The sequence below is a fragment of the Priapulus caudatus genome, unplaced genomic scaffold (genome assembly GCF_000485595.1).
Source record: "Priapulus caudatus unplaced genomic scaffold, Priapulus_caudatus-5.0.1 Scaffold71, whole genome shotgun sequence".
Taxonomy (NCBI): domain Eukaryota; kingdom Metazoa; phylum Priapulida; class Priapulimorpha; order Priapulimorphida; family Priapulidae; genus Priapulus; species Priapulus caudatus.
Genome location: NW_014577132.1, coordinates 225,403 through 244,912, shown reverse-complemented (window position 1 = coordinate 244,912; position 19,510 = coordinate 225,403). Strand labels below are relative to the sequence as shown.

The 19,510-nt window shown below is 42.0% G+C and overlaps 3 protein-coding genes across 12 annotated transcripts in view; 1 reads left to right on the top strand and 2 right to left on the bottom strand.

Moving 5' to 3' along the window:
• LOC106821404 (F-box-like/WD repeat-containing protein TBL1XR1) overlaps positions 1 to 7,650 on the bottom strand; it is a 58,371-nt gene extending 50,721 nt beyond the window's left edge. For 2 of the 8 annotated variants that reach the window (XM_014826172.1, XM_014826180.1), the window contains exon 1: positions 7,386 to 7,650. The gene's annotated coding sequence lies outside the window, so the exon portion shown is untranslated. The other 6 variants (XM_014826178.1, XM_014826181.1, XM_014826175.1 and 3 more) reach the window with 5 other exon arrangements.
• A 187-nt stretch (positions 7,651 to 7,837) lies between these two features.
• LOC106821396 (peptidyl-prolyl cis-trans isomerase NIMA-interacting 4-like) lies at positions 7,838 to 12,260 on the bottom strand. The gene is made up of 4 exons (XM_014826164.1): positions 12,248 to 12,260; positions 11,395 to 11,495; positions 9,161 to 9,280; positions 7,838 to 8,462 (listed from the first exon to the last, which is right to left on the bottom strand). The coding sequence occupies exons 1-4, from the start codon at positions 12,258 to 12,260 to the stop codon at positions 8,304 to 8,306; spliced, it is 393 nt and encodes a 130-aa protein (XP_014681650.1). The 3' UTR covers positions 7,838 to 8,303.
• On the top strand, positions 11,753 to 17,942 carry LOC106821405 (T-complex-associated testis-expressed protein 1-like). Of its 3 annotated transcripts, none has more exons than XM_014826184.1 (5): positions 11,753 to 11,815; positions 15,270 to 15,460; positions 15,903 to 16,280; positions 16,631 to 17,274; positions 17,548 to 17,942. In XM_014826184.1, exons 2-5 carry the CDS (start codon positions 15,304 to 15,306, stop codon positions 17,710 to 17,712), a joined length of 1,344 nt encoding a protein of 447 aa, XP_014681670.1. In that variant the 5' UTR covers positions 11,753 to 11,815; positions 15,270 to 15,303; the 3' UTR covers positions 17,713 to 17,942. The 3 variants fall into 3 exon arrangements, with proteins under 3 accessions (XP_014681670.1, XP_014681672.1, XP_014681671.1); XM_014826186.1 differs by having other exon boundaries at positions 16,631 to 17,252; positions 17,548 to 17,703; XM_014826185.1 differs by having other exon boundaries at positions 11,768 to 11,851.
• The last annotated feature ends 1,568 nt before the right edge of the window (positions 17,943 to 19,510 follow it).

The window sequence follows — 19,510 nt, the reverse complement described above, 5'->3', positions numbered from 1 at the left end:
TCTATTGAACATACCGTTCATTTTTCAGCGAGCCACATTATCGCCCCCCCCCCCCCTTACTCCCACCCGTACTCGCGCAACAGTCTTCTTGTTGCCACACCATAAAACAGTCTTTGCTTGATACTCAATAGTCTGATATCACACATATCAATACATTATATACATATCGCACCAATGTAGCAATAATATATGCATATAACATATTTTTTGACTACAGTATTACCGTGCAGGTTGATCAGTAGTGATTTTGGCACATCTTCCAGCTTTCCTGGCTGTTCTTGCTTTCAATTTTCTATATAACGTCCTCTCTCATCCAAATCAGCTGAAAGAAGCAAGAATTTCCCTGAGTTTTAATTGTGCACTGAAAGTTCGATCGTTTAGTATGAGGCCATATGAATACATAGTTTACTCTCTCGCTCGCCGCTCTCCCGCTCAGATCCGTCCTCCGCACGCGCGTGACCGGGACGCTCGTCTCTGGCTCCTTCGCGTAACATGTCCAAGATCATCTGGGAGCACCACTATCAGTGGCCGACGCTCAGATAGATCTACGCGCTGACCTCTCCTTCTCCGCTCTGCGTCCTCTACCGGTACTCCTCCCGCATAGGATGTGAGGCGATGTTTATGTTCTCTTCATCCGCACTCAGCTTAGCACATAGCTGGCACAATCGTTCGCTCGGCTTGTTGACTCTCATCGAAGCACTCCACCCCCTAACGCCAACCTCCCTGAACTCCCCTATCTATCGCCACTATTCGCATTCAGTGTATAATCGGACACATCTATGAATGCATTCAACTCTATACGCTCGCGATCCACAGTCGATTGTTCCTGTATAGATTGCTGATACCTCTAATAAAGCCGACTCAACACGCCGTGCCTGTCATACGCCGGAATGACGTATACGTCGGCTCTCACCTAATCCTCCAGCACTCTATCGCCAAAATTCTTTATTCCTGGCAAGCACCTAAGTAAATGTGTTTTTTTCAGCTGATTACATACGACTCTGCTGCTTAATATAGTATCACAAATTTGAGTCCTTGCCGTATAGTAGTGTGCCTCACTCCAAACTCGCCCCTTTGGCTAATGGGTCGCATGGAGCTCATTGCTTTGATTTTCACAACGGCTCTCTCTCCTTACATGTGACTCAAGTATCTCGGTTAGTCTCTTGGGTAGTCTAGTAATTAAATCTGGACATAGTGACTCGCTTTATAAGTACGCTCGATATTAGTTTTTGGTTAGTTCAGCTCATAAAATTCTTACAGAATCTCTTCAACCTTTTCTGTTGACGTAGAACATCTCCTATCATAGGGTTACCGATACATCTGAGAAGTTGAGAAACTTGTAGCGCACTATCGTCATAGCCAACCTACTCAATCTGGTTTGATTAGCTCTCTTATTTCTTATACCCTCAAACCTTCCTTCCTAAAGAGTAACACTTTCTCGTGCTCTTATCTCGCATATTCTCTTCCGTCACCAACGGTCCTTTCTCCCTACATGGCTCTCTCTGAAAACTGTTTTAGGAAATGCCACATCCGCATTACACTGTGTCCTACTATCCCAAACGAACTTCGGGATCATGTCAGCACATCTTAAAGCATAAATGAGTACTCGCATGCCGCAAGACACTCAAATGCCACCTCTCCTGCGTCCATACGGGCCATCCTTTAAAAAATTATTGTTTGCTGTCGCTCCGCGTACCTGCACCAACGTCACCTCAATAGCCGCCAAACACAAAAGTTTCTTTCATTTTGTCGTCTCCCTCATATACCCATCGCTATATACTATTTTTCTTCCTTTTTACCTCTATTTTCGCTATTAGTTAAGACTGAAACACCCAAAGCATTTGTGGCAAACGGAAGACAGACCTTAAAAGAACTATTTATGCCTACACAAAACATACGCTACCTACCTACCCACATAAAAAATCATGAGTCGGGCGGACAGCAAACATAGGAAATTCTTTAAGGATCACCTAGTTGGGGCATACATTTTAGAGCAAGAACTTCGCCTCTGCTTGGCACCATCGCAGAGCTATAGCAGCCAGATCAGCATCGCTACGTCCGTATGCCGCGGACAAGTTCGTATGTAGCAGTATAAGGTAAGCTAGCCACGCGTCACTGCTCGCTGTGAGCCACGCAATTTCCTATACTGACCAACGTCGGTTTCATATTAAGCCTAATTAGGCGACAACGATCCGTTTTCAGATAAGAAATTAGTCTTAAACTATTAGATCATTACATTAGTCTTAACATTAGTCTTAACATGAACTAATTCTATTTCTGACACGCCGGCACGAGGAAGCTCCGGGCTTGCCAAAATCTACCACACACTAGCAGAGTTGCCGCAGCTAAAACCTAGAGGTTCAGTTGCTCGCAAATTCAGAGAGAATATTCAGTTAATTTATGTCGTACATTGACACAGCCGATGCGGGCGCAGAAGGGCGTAACCGTGCTATCGACAGCTAGGGACAGCCAGTTTATACACAAGGCTCTGCCAATGGGGGCCATCCTCGCAGTTGGCTAGTACTCGCTCACCTTTAATCTCTACTAATTAGCTTTGACAAGCGCTTTCGCCAGTTGCCGACATTCAAAACAATTACTGAAAAAGCGGGCGCACACACTTTTACGTCAATTACTAACTTATTACTCTTCTACTTAACCTCACCAATTACAGTACACGATTATCACACGGTGCAACACGCATTAAAAAATTCACTACATGCGGCCAATCACTATCTAGATTTCATTTCTCATTAGAATAGTCTGAGTAATAAACTTAATATACGAGCCTCGCACTGGCAAAAATTCTCATTGCTGAACTTTGTAACTCGCATAGACATGCAGGGTAGTACAACGAAATTTGAAGGCGAGAGTACTTATCGTGACTATACTGTGATAGCAGACGACATACGTTGGGGGGGGGGGAAGATCATATATATGTTCTATCAAACATTCTTTAAAATCATTGGTTATAGGTAAGGCCATGACCGCAATATAACACATCACACCTACTATTTACGGCGTGCTCCAAGGAATACTTATGCAAAACAATCATCTAAGACACATCACTCATACACCCATAACAGCTCTAAACTCAACATTGAAATAACGCGAATACTTCAGTAATATAACACAGCAGCCGGCAGAGCGTTGGCCTCATCTGAGGTCTGTTGCTACGATGATAAACGTAAAATTTCAGTCCTGGCCTAGGACCACATTTGTTAGGTGCCAGATGATGCAGACCGCAGTTGCGTACACACTCATTGTTGACACGGACGACGACAGCCCACATTCGGCAGATGGAGGGTAGGGGGAGGGGTGGGAGGGTGGGGAGGAGGTGTGTGAGGTGGGGTAAGGGGCGGGGAGGGGGGGAGGGGAGGGGGAAGGGGGCGTGGGGGGAGGCGGGCTCTAATAGCAAAAGCACGTTCACTTTGTTAACAGGTCAACAAATCCTGTTAACCCTGCCTCCATGAGGGTCACAAAAGATTATCAGTACACTTACTTCTTCGCACCAGTCAGGTGGAAAGCCACTTTCTATGTTCCATTAATCACATAAGCATAAAATCAGTAGGTCACCGCTGAAACAAAAAAGATTTTTCAGACTCGCTCGGTTCACACCATGTCCTCAGAAACAATGTCCAAAATCTGCCCTGCGCCCATTGAGCTTTTGACCTGTGACCTCCAATTTCGGCACGATGTGATGGCTTTTCCTACCATGATGTATACACGGCGACTATCAGAGCCTAGGTCGAGCCGTTTAGATTTGTGCCGCAATTCTGCATTCCTGCCCTATACCTTAAGTTAGGAGAGGAAGTGTTCCCCTTCTTTTACACCTTCGTGAACTCTTTGACTTTGAGCCCCAGCTTTCGATCATCCCAACTCGTTTCGGATGTACCCCCCACGTCCGCGAATATCGTGACCCGTCACGTCGAGCCAGTTTAGATTTGTGCCAACTGTTGGACGACGCACGGACGGACGGACAGACGGCGCACGGACGCGACGATCATGCGATTCTACAAGCTGCATCTGACTATGTCAGATGAGCTAAAAATTGTCAAAATATATCACACTCAATGCACTAAACTTGGCGTTGACGCACGCATATGCGCACCGCACACATTTATTTTGGCTAGTGCTGATAGGAAACACATGATACAATGCCGACAATTATGTAATATCTCTAAAAACAAATTAACTATAGATTATACTTTGTAGTTCAGATATCTTGCATCATAATAAGCGGCATTCGTTCTACCTGTATAACTCCTTCGCCCCTACAGCCTAAGAGCCCCTAGCGGGAGCGAAGGGGCTACACGAGTAGAGCTAGTGTGGTAAACGCCATATTAATATTATATTGCCCTCAGAACCACGGACTCAGTAAATGCTGAAAATATGATTTCAATATGATCAGGTATCGCTTCCGCCGCTTGCCGTGTTTTCGAGTATGTTGTGTCACTCGTTCTTGCTTTCTCGCTCTCTCTCTCTCTCTCTCTCTCTCTCTCTCTCTCTCTCTCTCCTTCGTACTTCGTACGTTCTACGTACTTACGTACTTACTACTACGTACTACGTATATATATATATATATATATATATATATATATATATTTCCAAGTTTTGCTGACTTTCTTCTGACTCAAAGCGCCTGTGGCACAATCAGTTTTCTATTCAGGTGTAGTAGTACACTGTTACGTTCAGGCGCCGCATAGACTTCGTAGCAGCTGCCCAGCCAGAGATCTACAGGCAAGCCTAGAGCAATATTTACGTGTGAGTCAGGCGCGCTACGTACGTACAGTACGCACAGCACGCATCGCGCATTTGATGCATCATCCCCTCTCTAATCCCTGCATGCATGATCCCTGACTTATACGTCACCGCATATAAGGTCCGCCGTAATTAAAACATCGATACGCGATTCGTTAAAAACATCTTTTACGGTTTTCCGCCGAATGGCGTTTGGTTCGCTGCGAGTTTGATGTTCCATTCACTTGTGAGGCTTCGTAGACTGCGCCCAGATCTGCCACAGGCTGCGGAAACTGTACGCGGGCTATAGTACTAGAGCTATTGTAAGGCTAGCTCTAGAACTATAGCACTTCGCTCTGCCACAGTGTGAGGCGAACTGAATCCAGACGTCCCCGCGTGGCGTCGGTGGCGACAGTTGAATCTCTTGATCACCAGTTGATTCGTCATCAACAGTTGATTCTCGGCGAGTTATATGCTGCCCGTCTGAACCCAACAGACAGGTCGGATGCGTAAAACGTACAGCATCACTGAATCAACTCACCTGTATTCAGCTTTCAAGTTATCCGATGTAGCCCTAAGTCACCACCGTACAGCCAAGGCTCTCGTCGCACGCTGGTGTTATTTTTCACTCAAAACGTCACGGTACCTTATAAGGCATGCAAAGGTGTTGTTGTTGCTTCGGCTGTGATGTCCGTCAGCCACGTGATGGCCGAGCGAGCCACGGGGGATGCCAGCAGCGTGTCTATGGCCGGCGGCAGTAGCAGCTGACGAGCGGCTAGTCACCCCGCTCATGCACTGATGAGCACACCTTCGCTTTTCACACCGACAACGAACGCATACAGCTGTGCGGTACTCACTCACTCTCCCTTCTGCTGCGCACGCACGCACGCACCCGCACACGAGCTGTGAACTGATCATGCGACGCACGGTCTGCCTCTGAACTTCTTCCCAGCACGGCCGCCTGCTGTAGAAAGAGCGGGGCGGGCAGTGAGTGTAGTAGTCTCTCTCTGCTACAGCTCAGCATGTGCGCGCTCACGTATCTGCCGCACTCGTGCATGCACAGGCTCAGATGCAAACGGTGACGGCGAGGGCACGCGCACAGGCGCACGGCATTAGGCGCTTGCTTGTCAGAGCCGAGTGTGGACTTGTCAGTCTACTACTACAATACAGCACGATCAAAAATCATGTAATACGTTAGCGTCAAACACTGGTGACGCGCGCGCGCGCACGCACGCACGCACGCACACACGCACACACGCACACACGCACACACGCACACACGCACGCACACACACGAGCGCGCGCACCACACTTGTAGAGGAACGACGGGAGAGAGGGTGAAGGGAGATGGAACATTGAAGTAATATTACACTACTAGTACCTGTACTGATTTATGTCAGTACAGGTACTATTTTGTTTATGTCAGCTAACTACTGTGAGCTATGCATAATTTTCACTGATCTAGGCGTGCATTCTACAATGCCAGAAAACATAATAGCCGCGAATTTCAACAGCTCACATATTACATCATAGACTAACGATAGCATCTAGCTCTAATTACAATGCCTCTTACGGTTACCCCGGCAACCGCAATTTCATCCGTCTGTGTTATAAATTGTATTAAATTATGGCTGAAATTGTGTCTACAGACCTATATGCATTAACATATGAAACTGGGTATGTACGCGTAGCCTTTATGTAAATGAGTGCGCACGCACGTACACGCACGTACACGCAGGTACACGCACGTACACGCGGGTACACGCACGTACACGCGAGTACACGCACGTACACGCAGATACACGCACGTACACGTGGGTACACGCACGTACACGTGGGTACACGCACGTGATACGTTGCGGCAGTATACCCTGGGGGACATAGACCCTCTCAGCAGTAGTAACCCTACTCTTGTTGGGTTACATTATTGTATCTCGGTCTAATCAGGCTATATTTAATACAATTGCATACATTGACAGTAGAAATGAACGATATAACAAATAGTAGAAATAAACAATAGCATGACAAGTCAGTAGCAGCATACCCAAGGTTAAAGGGAGAGGGTTAACATACGTTTACAAGCCTCTTTTCCTGCACGCAGAATAGATTTAAAATTTACAGCATATAGCTACATACTTTTTGTAAGCTCGATGAACTTTGTCTCTCTCCGTCTTTTGTATGTATACTCCCTTAGGCTTCGAATTTAAAGACTAATCCTTACAAAGTTACAGCCGATCAAAAATCAAAATTACCGCCAGCAGAACGAATTTATAACAAACTTGAAAAAACCTACACAGTGCTAATGCAGGAAACGGCCACGTGTTAATTCGTTCCCAGTGCTGTCGTAATGGATGATGCGTATTCACGAACCGAAGGCGAAGTAATAACTTTCACAAAGTAAAAGTAAAGACATTTTCAACAACTTTCGCAATCTGATACAGATGTTGTTTTAGTTGACCACTTAGGCAGCACTGTACAATGATGAGGTCTAGTCAGCTGACATGTGGCTGAACCCCCTAGGCTAGAGCCTAGAGAGGCTAGAGCAGAGGCTAGAGTGTCAGTACGACTCTGTCTATACCACCATCACTCATCAGTACTATATATTTCTATGGCTGAACCACATTGCTATATGACGATTGAAAACGTACTCTTCTTACGATTGTTTTCGCAGTCAGGCACATGTTCGTAATATAACGGATGTCGTTTAGTAGTGTCAGATAATCAACACATGATCGACTTAGAAGTTACATGGTTCCGCCTCTGCCTCACCATCCATTATAGACATTTTACCGCCATCTATTGAGCGACTTGTTAATGATTAACAATATGGAGATTTTTGCAAACTTCGGATCACGTTTGGGCTTTATTATTCAAAGGAATGAATTAAAAAGCTTAACTTACATGTTTTTTGTGTGTGAAATACATTATTTGGTTCATTAAATGTCTTTGTGATATCACATAAGTAATGAAGTAATGAATGTATGAATGTAATGAATGTAATGAATGTAATGATGAAATAATGAAAATAATGAATGTAATAAAGTAATGAAGTAATCATGAATAATAAAGTATCTTTTTATAAAACACAAGATTGCAACAATTATCTACTTATAAATATTTTAATGTCAGGGTTCATTGTATGATGTATCATTATCACGGATATAAAATTTAACAATTATACCAGGAGAGTATACTATATACAAAACTATGGTATTAGTTGCTGATCACGTCTTGATTAGATCCTTCAAATATAAAATGCTTGAAATTATCAGATGGAAACGTGCACACACGCAAGCATGTACGCACTCATGCGGGCGTACAAGCGCATACACAAAGACAATGCACCCACACTCACGCACATACACTCACGCAGAATCTATTAGGCATTTACAGTTCATGAAAACATCACATACCAAGAAGTGAATTATTTTGTGTTAAGATATAAGCATACACACATATTACCGATTGATATAATTTCATGTCTTAACACTTTTCCTCAACACAAATAAAACCAAAGACTGCAATAATGCAATTTTTAGACCAATATTGTTATAAATGAAATCCCATTACTTCTTCCCTTCTACCATTATAATATGGTATCCATGCACTGTCTTAACTGGTGAGTTAGTGTAAATAGGACTGGCTAAAGTGCTAATCTTTAATGCAAATGCAGCATCTTGGAAAGGTCCAACCATTGAGCCTCTTGTCATCCAGCCAAGATCTCCCTAAAAATATTGCAATAAAATAAAATGTGTCAGTTATATCGTCTAGATTAATCAGGCTATGGACATACAATTAATAGATTCATTTCCAGTACTACGTATGTGCATCCAACATAAACAGGCAAATACATATTTTTTGGCTTAAAACTAACAATACTTATGCAAAGTGTAATAAGGGTTTTGTTTGAGCTACCAAGCAGTCATATTATAGATATAGCAGAAATTCTAGCCCCCATATAAGGTTTACATAGTAGCATTATTGGTATATGTTCTGATATAATAACTAAGATAAAAGATGTCTGATAATTATATAGTGTTATGATCTGTCATCTATAACAGAGCATACACCCAAAACAGAACAAAATAAGACCATATACAAGTTTCCCTCAGGGAATTTCAAAAGGAATGCTATTTAGGGACAGATGGGGGAAGAACTTGGAGGGGTTCTACCAACTGGATTCAATTACATATATATGAGAAGTGGCCCCGATACACAGGTTAATCTCGATCAGGTTGAAGACATAAATTAAACTCTAAAAAACACAGCATGACTGTGGGACTGGGGTGGTGTTGGGATTGTGAAATGTAAACAAAGCTAGAAATTAAAGTATGTTCGTTAAGGTAATTAAGGCATGTCAGACTCAAAATACATTAAAGGCATGAGGAAGAACACCGGTATACTTTATACATTTAGAACATACCCCTTGTCTCGCTTTGTCTTCACTGTACTGTGCAGCAATCTCATTAAACTTGCTTCCTGCATTTAACTTTTCCAGAGCTTCCATTATTTTTGAATGTTTCTCACATAATATGTGTCTGACCTGAAAGTAATGCAATTATATGTACAGAGGGCAAAATGAGCACCAGTCCACCGATATATGTCGGTAAATTATTTGAGGGCCAGTGACATAGGCAAAACACCGGCCCTCTGAGCCGGTGGCTTCAGCCGTGCTAGCGAGTACCTACATTTTCATTTATAGCATTAACGAGCAATCATACAGCCTACATCAATGTTTTAGCTGAATGATATCATGCCATAATTTATCAACATTTTACGGGTTTAGCCTCTTGCACACTGACTTACAAAATGGACTGCAGCCTGGTACCATAAACAATCTTACAAGAATAAGAATCCATACTGGAAGTGTACCAGAATATAATGCAGAAGCTGCATAATTTTCGGCCTCTAGCAGTAACTTACTGCAAGAGATCTAATGCAGCATTTGATCTCTGGCAGAAAGTTACTGATAGAGGCCGAACATTTTCCAAGCATTACAGAAAGCTGCAAATGGCCCAGTACTATCACAAGAATTGTGATCCAGCATCAGTTGATGAGGAATTAGAATCAGAATCGTATTCTGATAACAATATTGAATAATATCAAGAAATCGAGTAGAACCTTCTAAATTATCTCCAGAATAAAGCAAGGTTAAATCAAGTTTAAAATCAAAGTTTCATGAATCAAAATTTTAATTGCAACTACTATCCTTTGAATAGTAATAGTAATACTCCTGCGAATTTAGGGATCCCGCTTTCCTACCTGCTATATATGTAAGTGTAAGTGTGCACAGTGCAGCCGCAAGAGCAATGGCCGCCGGCAGCGTATGTTGTACATAGGATTTGGACGGAATTTACAGGAAACTGTCGGCAATAATAGGTGAAAGAGAGTATAGAAACATTAAGAATTTGGTAGTAAATAGATTTCGTATTTATTTAGCATTATATTTTATTGAAACGCTTCAAGTGCCTGTGGTATACCCACACCCCCATGAGTACTTCTACTTTTACTTCTATATACTGGACAGTCCGTAAAGAGTAATGGGCTGCCCTCGTTTTTTTCTGTGATCTGTTCCTCGTGGGAGCAGAGGAAGCAGTACCGTTGCCCAGTTTCAACATAGTATGTGCTATAGTCCTGTGGCAGAGCCAAGGGCTAGAGTTCTAGAGCTATGTTATGTTATGTTCTCGTACTTGTCGGTGTGCACTGCACTGGACACCCAACTAAGAACGGGATACCTGGGCCTAAATAAATAGCTCCACATAATTGGACAAGAGGATAGCCCCAACTGTGAAGAGTGTGGTGAGCCCGAGACAGTAGAACACTTTCTCTTGGATTGTGCCCGTTTCACAGAACAGAGAGAACGACTGTGCTACAGGGTCTTCAACCTGTGTGGAGAGTGGTCCATCTCAGTGGCCATGTTGTTGGGTGTGTTGGAAGACGATCAGTACAAAGATATATGCATCAAAATATGTGAGCTTCTAGGTGATTACATAGCCCAGACATGTCGCCTCTAATGACGTCAGCGCCACCTATTATCCAGTAATACCCGTAATACCGTGAGACACTTACATAGTGTGACATTAACGTACTAAGTGACTATCATACCGAGAGAACACTACAGCTCTGCGGAGCTCAGTTCAAGGATTCAAGGATTCTGGACAAGGTAGTATAAAGTGGTAAGTGTAAAGTGGTAATAACAGTTTTCAGAACTAAGATATTGGTACATTTCGGTATAGTGGTTTGCTAGCTACAATGTTTGGTCGCTTTGTTCGCCTTGGAGCTTCTCGCCAGATAGAGAGAAGCGAAAACGGAGAAGGTAACTAGGGTCCAGTAGGCCCCTTGGGACCTAGATACAATAATGTAACCCAAACCCAAGAGGATAGGGGGACCCAAGAGGATAGACATAATAATGTAACCCAAACCCAAGAGGATATCCTATCCTCTTGGGTTTGGGTTACATTATTGTATCTACTAGGGACCCGATCACATTCATTTCTAGTCCGAGATTCCTCTGACCAATGCCCACACCGAAGATTTTGGTGGATTTGGTGTGGGCCTAAAACGCCTAGGGCCTAGAACGCCTAGCCCACACCAAATCCACCAAAATCGTCGGTGTGGGCATTGCTCAGAGGAATCTCGGACTAATTCATTTCATACTTTCACTGCGGTGCCGCCTTTTTTCTCCTTCCCTCCAGCATCTTCACTTGATGTCTTGGCTGATTTGCCAAAGCTTTCCGGCTCCTTGCCAGCAGCTTTTCCTTTTGGGGCATACCAGCTAATGTATATAAAAAATCCCACTACTATATAGTGTATATACTGAATTACACAAATAATACATATTAATGGCCATTCCTGCGAATCGCTAGACTGGTACTCGCTCCCACCTCGATTACTCGATCGATCGACCTATCGAGTAACTAAGCGGAGAGGTGAGACGCGGTACCAGTCTAGGGAATCGCTATCGAAGTAGCCTGCTCTGCTGTTAACCACGATAGGTGCGCCACCTTTTGTCGGTTCCCATAGACACCGCTTGTGCTTGCTTAGTGATCGTTCGTAATCTGCTAGTGTTACTGTTACTGTTAGTACTGTTACTGTTATTGTTGAATATTTCCTGGTATGTAGTTAGTAGTAGTCTAGTGTGAAGATTAATTAGCAAACGACCGTTCACAGTGATCATTTACATGAAATAATTCCTAATATTACCAGCCGCACTATGCCGTATCGCGTATGCGCATCCAAACGCTAATTTCTCCAGTACTGGTAACCCGACCAGCTGTGGTGACACGTCAATACACCGCCTGACATCCATCCATTGAAAAATCTTGTAGCTGTACAAAAACTACCGAACAATTACGTATATCTCAAATAAATGATCATCTAAGCATTTCTGCCTTGTTTTGTATCAAATATAACCTTCACCTATAGTATTCCAGCGTTGTTATTAAAACTAATACCTCAGTTTGCTGTGCACAGTGTAAATTTCAAGAGCCAAACCGAAATTTCAACTAACCGCCAACCGCCATGTTTGCAATGCGCATGATTTTCGAACGGCACGCGGAAAACCCGAAACGACATAACATACCATAGCGTTGCTACTTGCGTTGGCGCGAGCATAAAGAAGCATCATATACTCGTATATATATAAATATTAAAACATTGAAAACCAGAATCTGTCAATCTACAACAACTTAATAATTATCATTGGCGAAGATATGTACTTGCGTTGTATTGGCCTACGACTGTGAAAATCAGGTCCATTGCGATTTTAGTTGCACTGAACATGGCAGACATGGCGGCTATCTGGTTGTTTTGATCCAATTCATCTCAGAAAAACGGCATAACTCAATAAATAAGTAGCGCCCAGTAGCGCCCAGTTACCGCGAGCAAGCAGAGGTTTATAGATTCGTTTGAGCTATTACATGTGACGCTAGCTGTGTCGATGGTTGGATACCGAGCCAACTACAAGGAATTGTGGGCAGAATCTGAAACGGTATCTAACCTAGCAATACCGTTTCTTGGAGCTACAGTACTGGCCTCCAGAAACGGTATTGCTAGGTTAGAATACCATTAGAATAGAATTGTATAGACAATCCGTCGCACAGCCTGGTCGGGCTACAGTACTGGCAGTACTCTGAGTAGGCCTACTTGACTAGCAAATACTTCGTGTCATGCATAATCACACTACCTTATGCAACAAATAACTCTAGTTCCTCCCATTTCACTGCACGTTTGCTGAAAACCCACAAGAAAAGAGGTGCGAAATCTAGTAATCTGCGCCAACACCGACTTGTTTGCCACACAATTCAGCCTCGAAGCGGTAGTGACGTCACAGTGTTTATCTTTGTTACACCCGTACGCGCTGTACCGCAGCACTGCTGCACGGTTGCTTTGGAGAGCAACGCGAAACTGTCAACAACATCGGAGAATTTGAACAACATGGAGGTATTTTCAAATGCCTTTTATAAGACAACGCGCAGTGAAATGGGAGGAACTAGAGTTATTTTGTCATAAGGTAGTATGATTCTGCATGACACGAAGTATTTGCTAGTCTAGTACTGGAGAAAATTAGCGTTTGGATGCGCATAGTGCAGCTTTAATAGTAATGACTAATATAGTAATAGTATGCCAATGTGCAAATCCACTTTACTCTTTAGCCTAGGCACCTTATGCTTAGGTATCACGAAGTGATGCACAGATTTCTGTGTATCATCAACTGATGCACAGACTTTCTGATCAAGGAATGATGCAAAAACCCTAACCTTAACCCTAACCCTAACCCTAACACAGGTTGTCCGCAACAATTTCTGGTTGTCCCAAAAAATATCCCAAATCTCCTATTTTCAATCACATAATAATATGATCAGAAAACACCCCAAAACAGTGGCGTAGCCAGGATTTTTTAACAAGGGGGGCCAAAAACAGCAAACTGCGCAAAATAGTGGATGACTTAATATTTTACTGGCTCCTCCGCTCCCTCTCCACACCCTACGGCTCCTCTACCTCTCAGCTCGCCAATCTTTGTTTGGACGCCATGCGAAAAGGCGACATTTTGTTCATTGTTCTCTGCTCCCAAGATAGTGTAATTGTTCAGTGGCGGGTCTAGGATTCCAAGGAGGGGGGGGGGGCTAAAAACAGGCGGGGGGGGGGTATGGGGTTCTCTCCCCAAAAAATTATTGGAAACTTGCTGTTTGCTGGTTCCAAATCAAGTTCACCTTTCATAAATCAGAAAACTGACATATACCAGTGTTGGAAATAGCAGCTGGTCCCATATTTTTATATTATTCACAGATTTCATTCACGATTAAGATTTCTTGATGAGCTAGAAAAACACTCGGATTTGAAGTATGAAAATGAACATTATTGTGCCAGCTAGCCTATACCAGTTGGTTGGGATGATTGTCAGTTCAGATGCAAAATATTGAAAGCAAATGTTATACACCATATATTAACTGGTACTATAACACGCGTATATAAGATAGCCGATCGGTTAGAGTTAGTGTTAGGTTAGGCCATGAGGTTAGGGTTGGTTAGGACTAGCTATGGACGCAATGCAGGCCGATCGACAGCGAAGAAATTCAATTCGCAGTCAGAAAAAATATAAATAAAGTGCATTTTTCGTCAACTTTTTTTTGTTGTCCACCGGACATGTCTCAGACTGGTTAGGTTGTCCGGCGCAAATTCTGGTTGTCTCGGACAACCGGACAACGCTTATTTCGAGCACTGCCTATGCACCTCCGTGGGTGGGGGGCATTCACCCACATTATGGTAGGTATGTGCCATGTGAAGTCAAAAATGGGGGGCTCTGGAACTAATTAACTCAGACCTGAAAATGGGGGTCTCTGGAACTAATGTTTGTTGAATGTGGGATGCTCTGGAACTGGCTATGTTCAAAAATGGGGGTCTCCAGTTCATCATCGGATGCAAATAAACAAGAACAGCAGCAGCAGCTGACCATCCATCCATTCATATGCGTATGCGTTGCATGCATGCCTTCACGGCCCGGCTTCAACGTATTCTGAAGTACGATGCACTGGAACGGAAATGTTAAAAACTAGGGTCTCTGGAATGACAAAAATACAAGATCTGCATGGTAACTAAACTTGTGATGCTCTGGAACGAGATATTCTTAAAAATGCAATGCACTGGAATGGAAGTTTAGGGTTGAAAATGGGGGTCTCTCCCGCAGCACATACCTACCATGCAATATATATATGAAGTGCCCCCTGGGATATGCACTTCATAACTGTTCTAAATTATTTGGCCCCTCTTCTTACCCATAAAAAGCAAAAGTGCAAAATAGGGGGTCAAAACGTGTTAAGTGATATGGGTATAGATTTACCCATTTCCCTTGGCTGTAATTGGTACATATTCATGATATTGATATTAGTTTAGCCCAGAGATTTCTCCTCATTTTATGTTTAAACATAAATGAGGAGAAATCTTCATAACCCGGTTGAAGTGATTTCACCTCAAAATATATTACTAGTGGTAGTTACATTATTCAATCTTGCTTCATCTTGTGTATCTTTTAGCATCGGATCAGACGGATTGCTACTTAAATTAAATATGGAGACAGATGCTGTCCATGAGAGCTTAGAGGAAAACCCTGCTGTGGACCCTCGTAAAATGAGAAGCATCATTGCAGAGGACCCAGAATGGTCGTTAGAAATAGTTTCAATGCTGAGCGACCTGTGCATTGAAAACATTGTGAAAAACTTTGCAGGTACCTTTTTCTAATTACAAACAAACAAAAATGTAAAAAAAAGGAAGTTGACTGGCATTTAAAATAATTGTGACAATGTACTTGTCATAAGTGTAAATAAAGTGATTGAATTGAATTGAAATTGAATTGAAATTGAATTGAAATTGAATTAAAATTGAATTGAATTGAATTAAATTGTATTAAGTGCTCAATTACGATAATAAGCATAATTTAGAAAAATGTAAAAAAAGAGTTGAAAACTATCAAAATTCCTGTTTATTGTGAAAATTCTTGTTTAGTAACTTTCACAATAAACAGGAATTGTGATAGTTTTCAACCTTTTTTTTACATTTTTCTAAATTATGCTATTTTTTAATATGCTAATTAAATTTTCCAATAATGATATGATTAATAATGGAATATTGGAAGCTTATAAGCACAGCCACACATTTTCTAATTTCAGATCATCCGATTGTGGATGGGCTTCTATCAAAGCACAGAAAGAAGGTCATTGAACGTATTTCAACATTGATCCCAGTTTCAATCACAGCACCATTGATTGACGATGAATGTTACTGGCAGCGTTGCTGCACACACAGGTGGAAAGTTTGTGACGTGTCTTTGTGTGGAAACAGCTGGAAGCGAATGTATTTTGAATATAGCCTACAAGAGCTTGTTCAAAACTTTATACCAGGAAGGACTGAACTGATGTGTATTAGCGAACTGCTGCAGTTGGGATCAGGAATTATAAAGTGTCTGAATATCAAGGAGATGTTGCCACCTATGAAGGAAGCTGCACAGGACAAGGATAGTGACACATCAGATGGAGAGAGCGAGTCAGGTACATGCATGGAAGTATTTTGTGTTTACTTAGATTTCGATGAAATGTGTCATATTCTTAGCAATTCAATAAAAAGTATGGAAGCATTATACAAAGTGTAAAAAATAGTACTTATCACTATTAACAGATTATGTATATCAAAAATGTTTTCTGTGATATAATATGCATAAATCTATGTTATTTCTATAAGCAGACATACTGACATACTACTAAAATTAAGAAATGCATTTGTGTACCACTTATAATAAGGTTCACTGTACAGCTGTTACCTTAGTTCCTCACAAAGCTGAATAGAATTACTAAATACTGTTATCCCTTATGACACGCTTCTTCTTTTACATGTATTACAGGCCAGGATGAAATTAGCATAGATCACTTTGACTTTACGGTGCTGATATCACAGCTGCCATGTCTTGAAGAATTCCGAATCACATACCGAGTTCGTAATTGTGGAATGAACTTCGAGTGGAGGTTGTTTCTCTTCACCTTACAGGACTGCCACCTTCTAGCAAAGTGTCTCTCTGATTGTAAAACGCTTCGAGTGCTCAAGGTCACTGAGAGCAAAGTCAATGACGTCCGATGTAAAATGCTTGCAAAGGCATTCAGAGAGCACCCTGCTCTAGAGGAACTCGATTTGTCACATAATCTTATTAAGGACAGTGGTGCCAAGTCATTAGCAAAACTTATTAATGGGCAGAGCAAGCTCAAGAGGTTGAAACTTGCAGACAACAGTATTGGTGAGAAGGGAGGGCAAGCCCTCGCTGCTGCTCTACAGAACAATGACACACTTGTCCACTTGGACTTGCGACTGAATGTCATTGGTGACGAGGGCGGAAAGGCCATCTACACAGCTCTCCTGGAGAATTCAACACTAAAAGAGTTGGATCTTTCGGCCAATGTGATGCGTGGAGCTGTAGCTCCAGCTCTCAAGCAGCTCGTGGTGTCAAACACTAGTTTGCAAATCCTGAAGATGTATGGAACTAAAATTGGACCTGTATGTTATCAATCCATTATTCATTTCCCTTTACTGTAATTTTTGCCTTATTTCCTTTGTCATTTTTTTCCTGTCTTATTTTATTATCTTTCTGATATGCACTACTTTGGGCTTCATCGATTCTGTCCCATCAAATCTCGTTGGAATCATGTCCAGCTCGGAACAAACATGCGGTTTTATTATTATTCCGAATTTTATAGTTGCACATTTTTCATATAACAAGTGAATAACTCGCGATCATCGAATTCTAAATTCACTACTCTTTATTTTCAGGAGGGTGGTCGACTTCTGCAGGAGGGGATGGAGGAGAACAATTCCTTGTTGCATTTAGACCTCAGGCTAGCTGATTGTGGGCAGGAGTGCGAGTACTTCATAAACCAAATCCTCCGAAAGAATCGTGAAAGTTTTCGACAAGCTAGCCTCGTCATGAGTAACTAAGTATGCCCAAGCTAATTTTAGAATGACTCATGAAACAGACACTTGTTTATAAAACTTTTATGCCACGAGGTGCTTATATATTAGCGGCATTAATTTGAAGCTGTTATTGTGCTCGTTATATGTTGTTACTCACTTTGTTGATCATTGTGGTGTATGCAGGGCCGTACGCAGCAGGGGGGGAGCAGGGGCAGTTGCCCCCTAGAGATTTTCAGAGTATGCCTTTTAATGGGACAAATACTGTACACTTTTAGAAATAAAATAGAAATGTGACAAAAGGTTATCTTAAATCATCAAAGAAATATTACACTTTAAATAAAGAAATGTGAAATTGCGAAACGTTAGGGCACAGGGGTCATGGGGAGTACCTTTGCCCCCTACAGAAAATTTCCTGCGTACGGCCTTGGGTGTATGCTTCTGTTATGTGCATATATTTATCCGATAAAATATTTTCGTGGAAACTGAATGTGTAACATGTACATTTGGCGCTAAAAAGCTCGACAAATCCAAGTAGTGCCTTTATGTAATCTGATTTGTTGATCAATAAGTACATTTCGAGGATGCTTATTTGATCTATGCCTTACCAGTTTCAGTTACCAGTGTCAACTGGATATAATAGATTGTAGACCATTTTATTCCAATTATATTAATTAATTATATTATATGTTTTATATAAATGCATTGTTATGAAAATATACACCCTAATTATAGTTGTTTTTATATAAATCTAATCAAATTTAAGCTGTATACAATATGGGCTTTTTGATACAAAATAAAGTCGAAATAACTTTGATATTAGTTATCCTGAAACAGATGTGCATCACGATTGCAGAAATTAGAGCAGGTAATATGTGTGCAATTTTGGCTCCGCGTTTTATAGATCAAGCAACTGGCTTTTGACTACTACTGGTTCTAAACAATGGGTTTTCCTTATGTGCGGTGTACTGTCAAAGGCGTCGGAAGCAATAAAATAGTGCCGCGGCTTTGGTGATAGGGCGAGCCCCGGGGAGGCGAAGCCACCCTAGGGGGGTCTGGGGGCCTGCCCTCCCCCGTGAAAATTTTGAAATTTACAAGGCAAATGGTGGGCTCTGGTGCATTCTGAGCATTGTGATTTAGCACAAAAAAGTGTGTTTCACTGTAATTTTAGAAAAATACATGATGATTTGAAAGATGTGTTGCTTAACATAGAATTAAAATATTCAATAATGACCAAAAACTCCAAATTTATTTTTCTCACTTTAACAGTGGAATAATCTGTGGTAAAACTTCCTAAATACATTCCCATTCAAGACATGCATACAATTGTACTGGTGCTCACAAACGAACTGTTAATATTCGTCATGAAACGCGCTGACCCCGGGCAAAGCATGCTCCTTCAATATAACGCAATGGCATGCTGCCTGCATAGAATCGAGAGTAGACGGGGAGCAGAGGAATGTGTGCCAGAGTTCTGGATCATAAAATTTTATAGCTACAGGTTTAGTTAGGAGACGTTGTTTAGACAGTGCATGTGGTGCAGATTTCTAGATTTTCATCATGAATTGTAGGCTACATCGCCTCAAGTTGCTGGAGGTTTTTGTATACCTAATTATATACGCGGCATCGCTCAATACAAACGTCTTATTCTTGTAATAATGCAAGCAGCGACGCTATAAGCCAGTGAGACGGTGTCGGACGCGTATCTGAGTGTGCTGTGCATGTCTGATCTGTCTAATAATACTGTAAATACTTATTTAGGCATATGGCGCTAATTGTGAATGCATGGAAGCCATCGTACAATTCGTTACGGCCTGATGGGCAG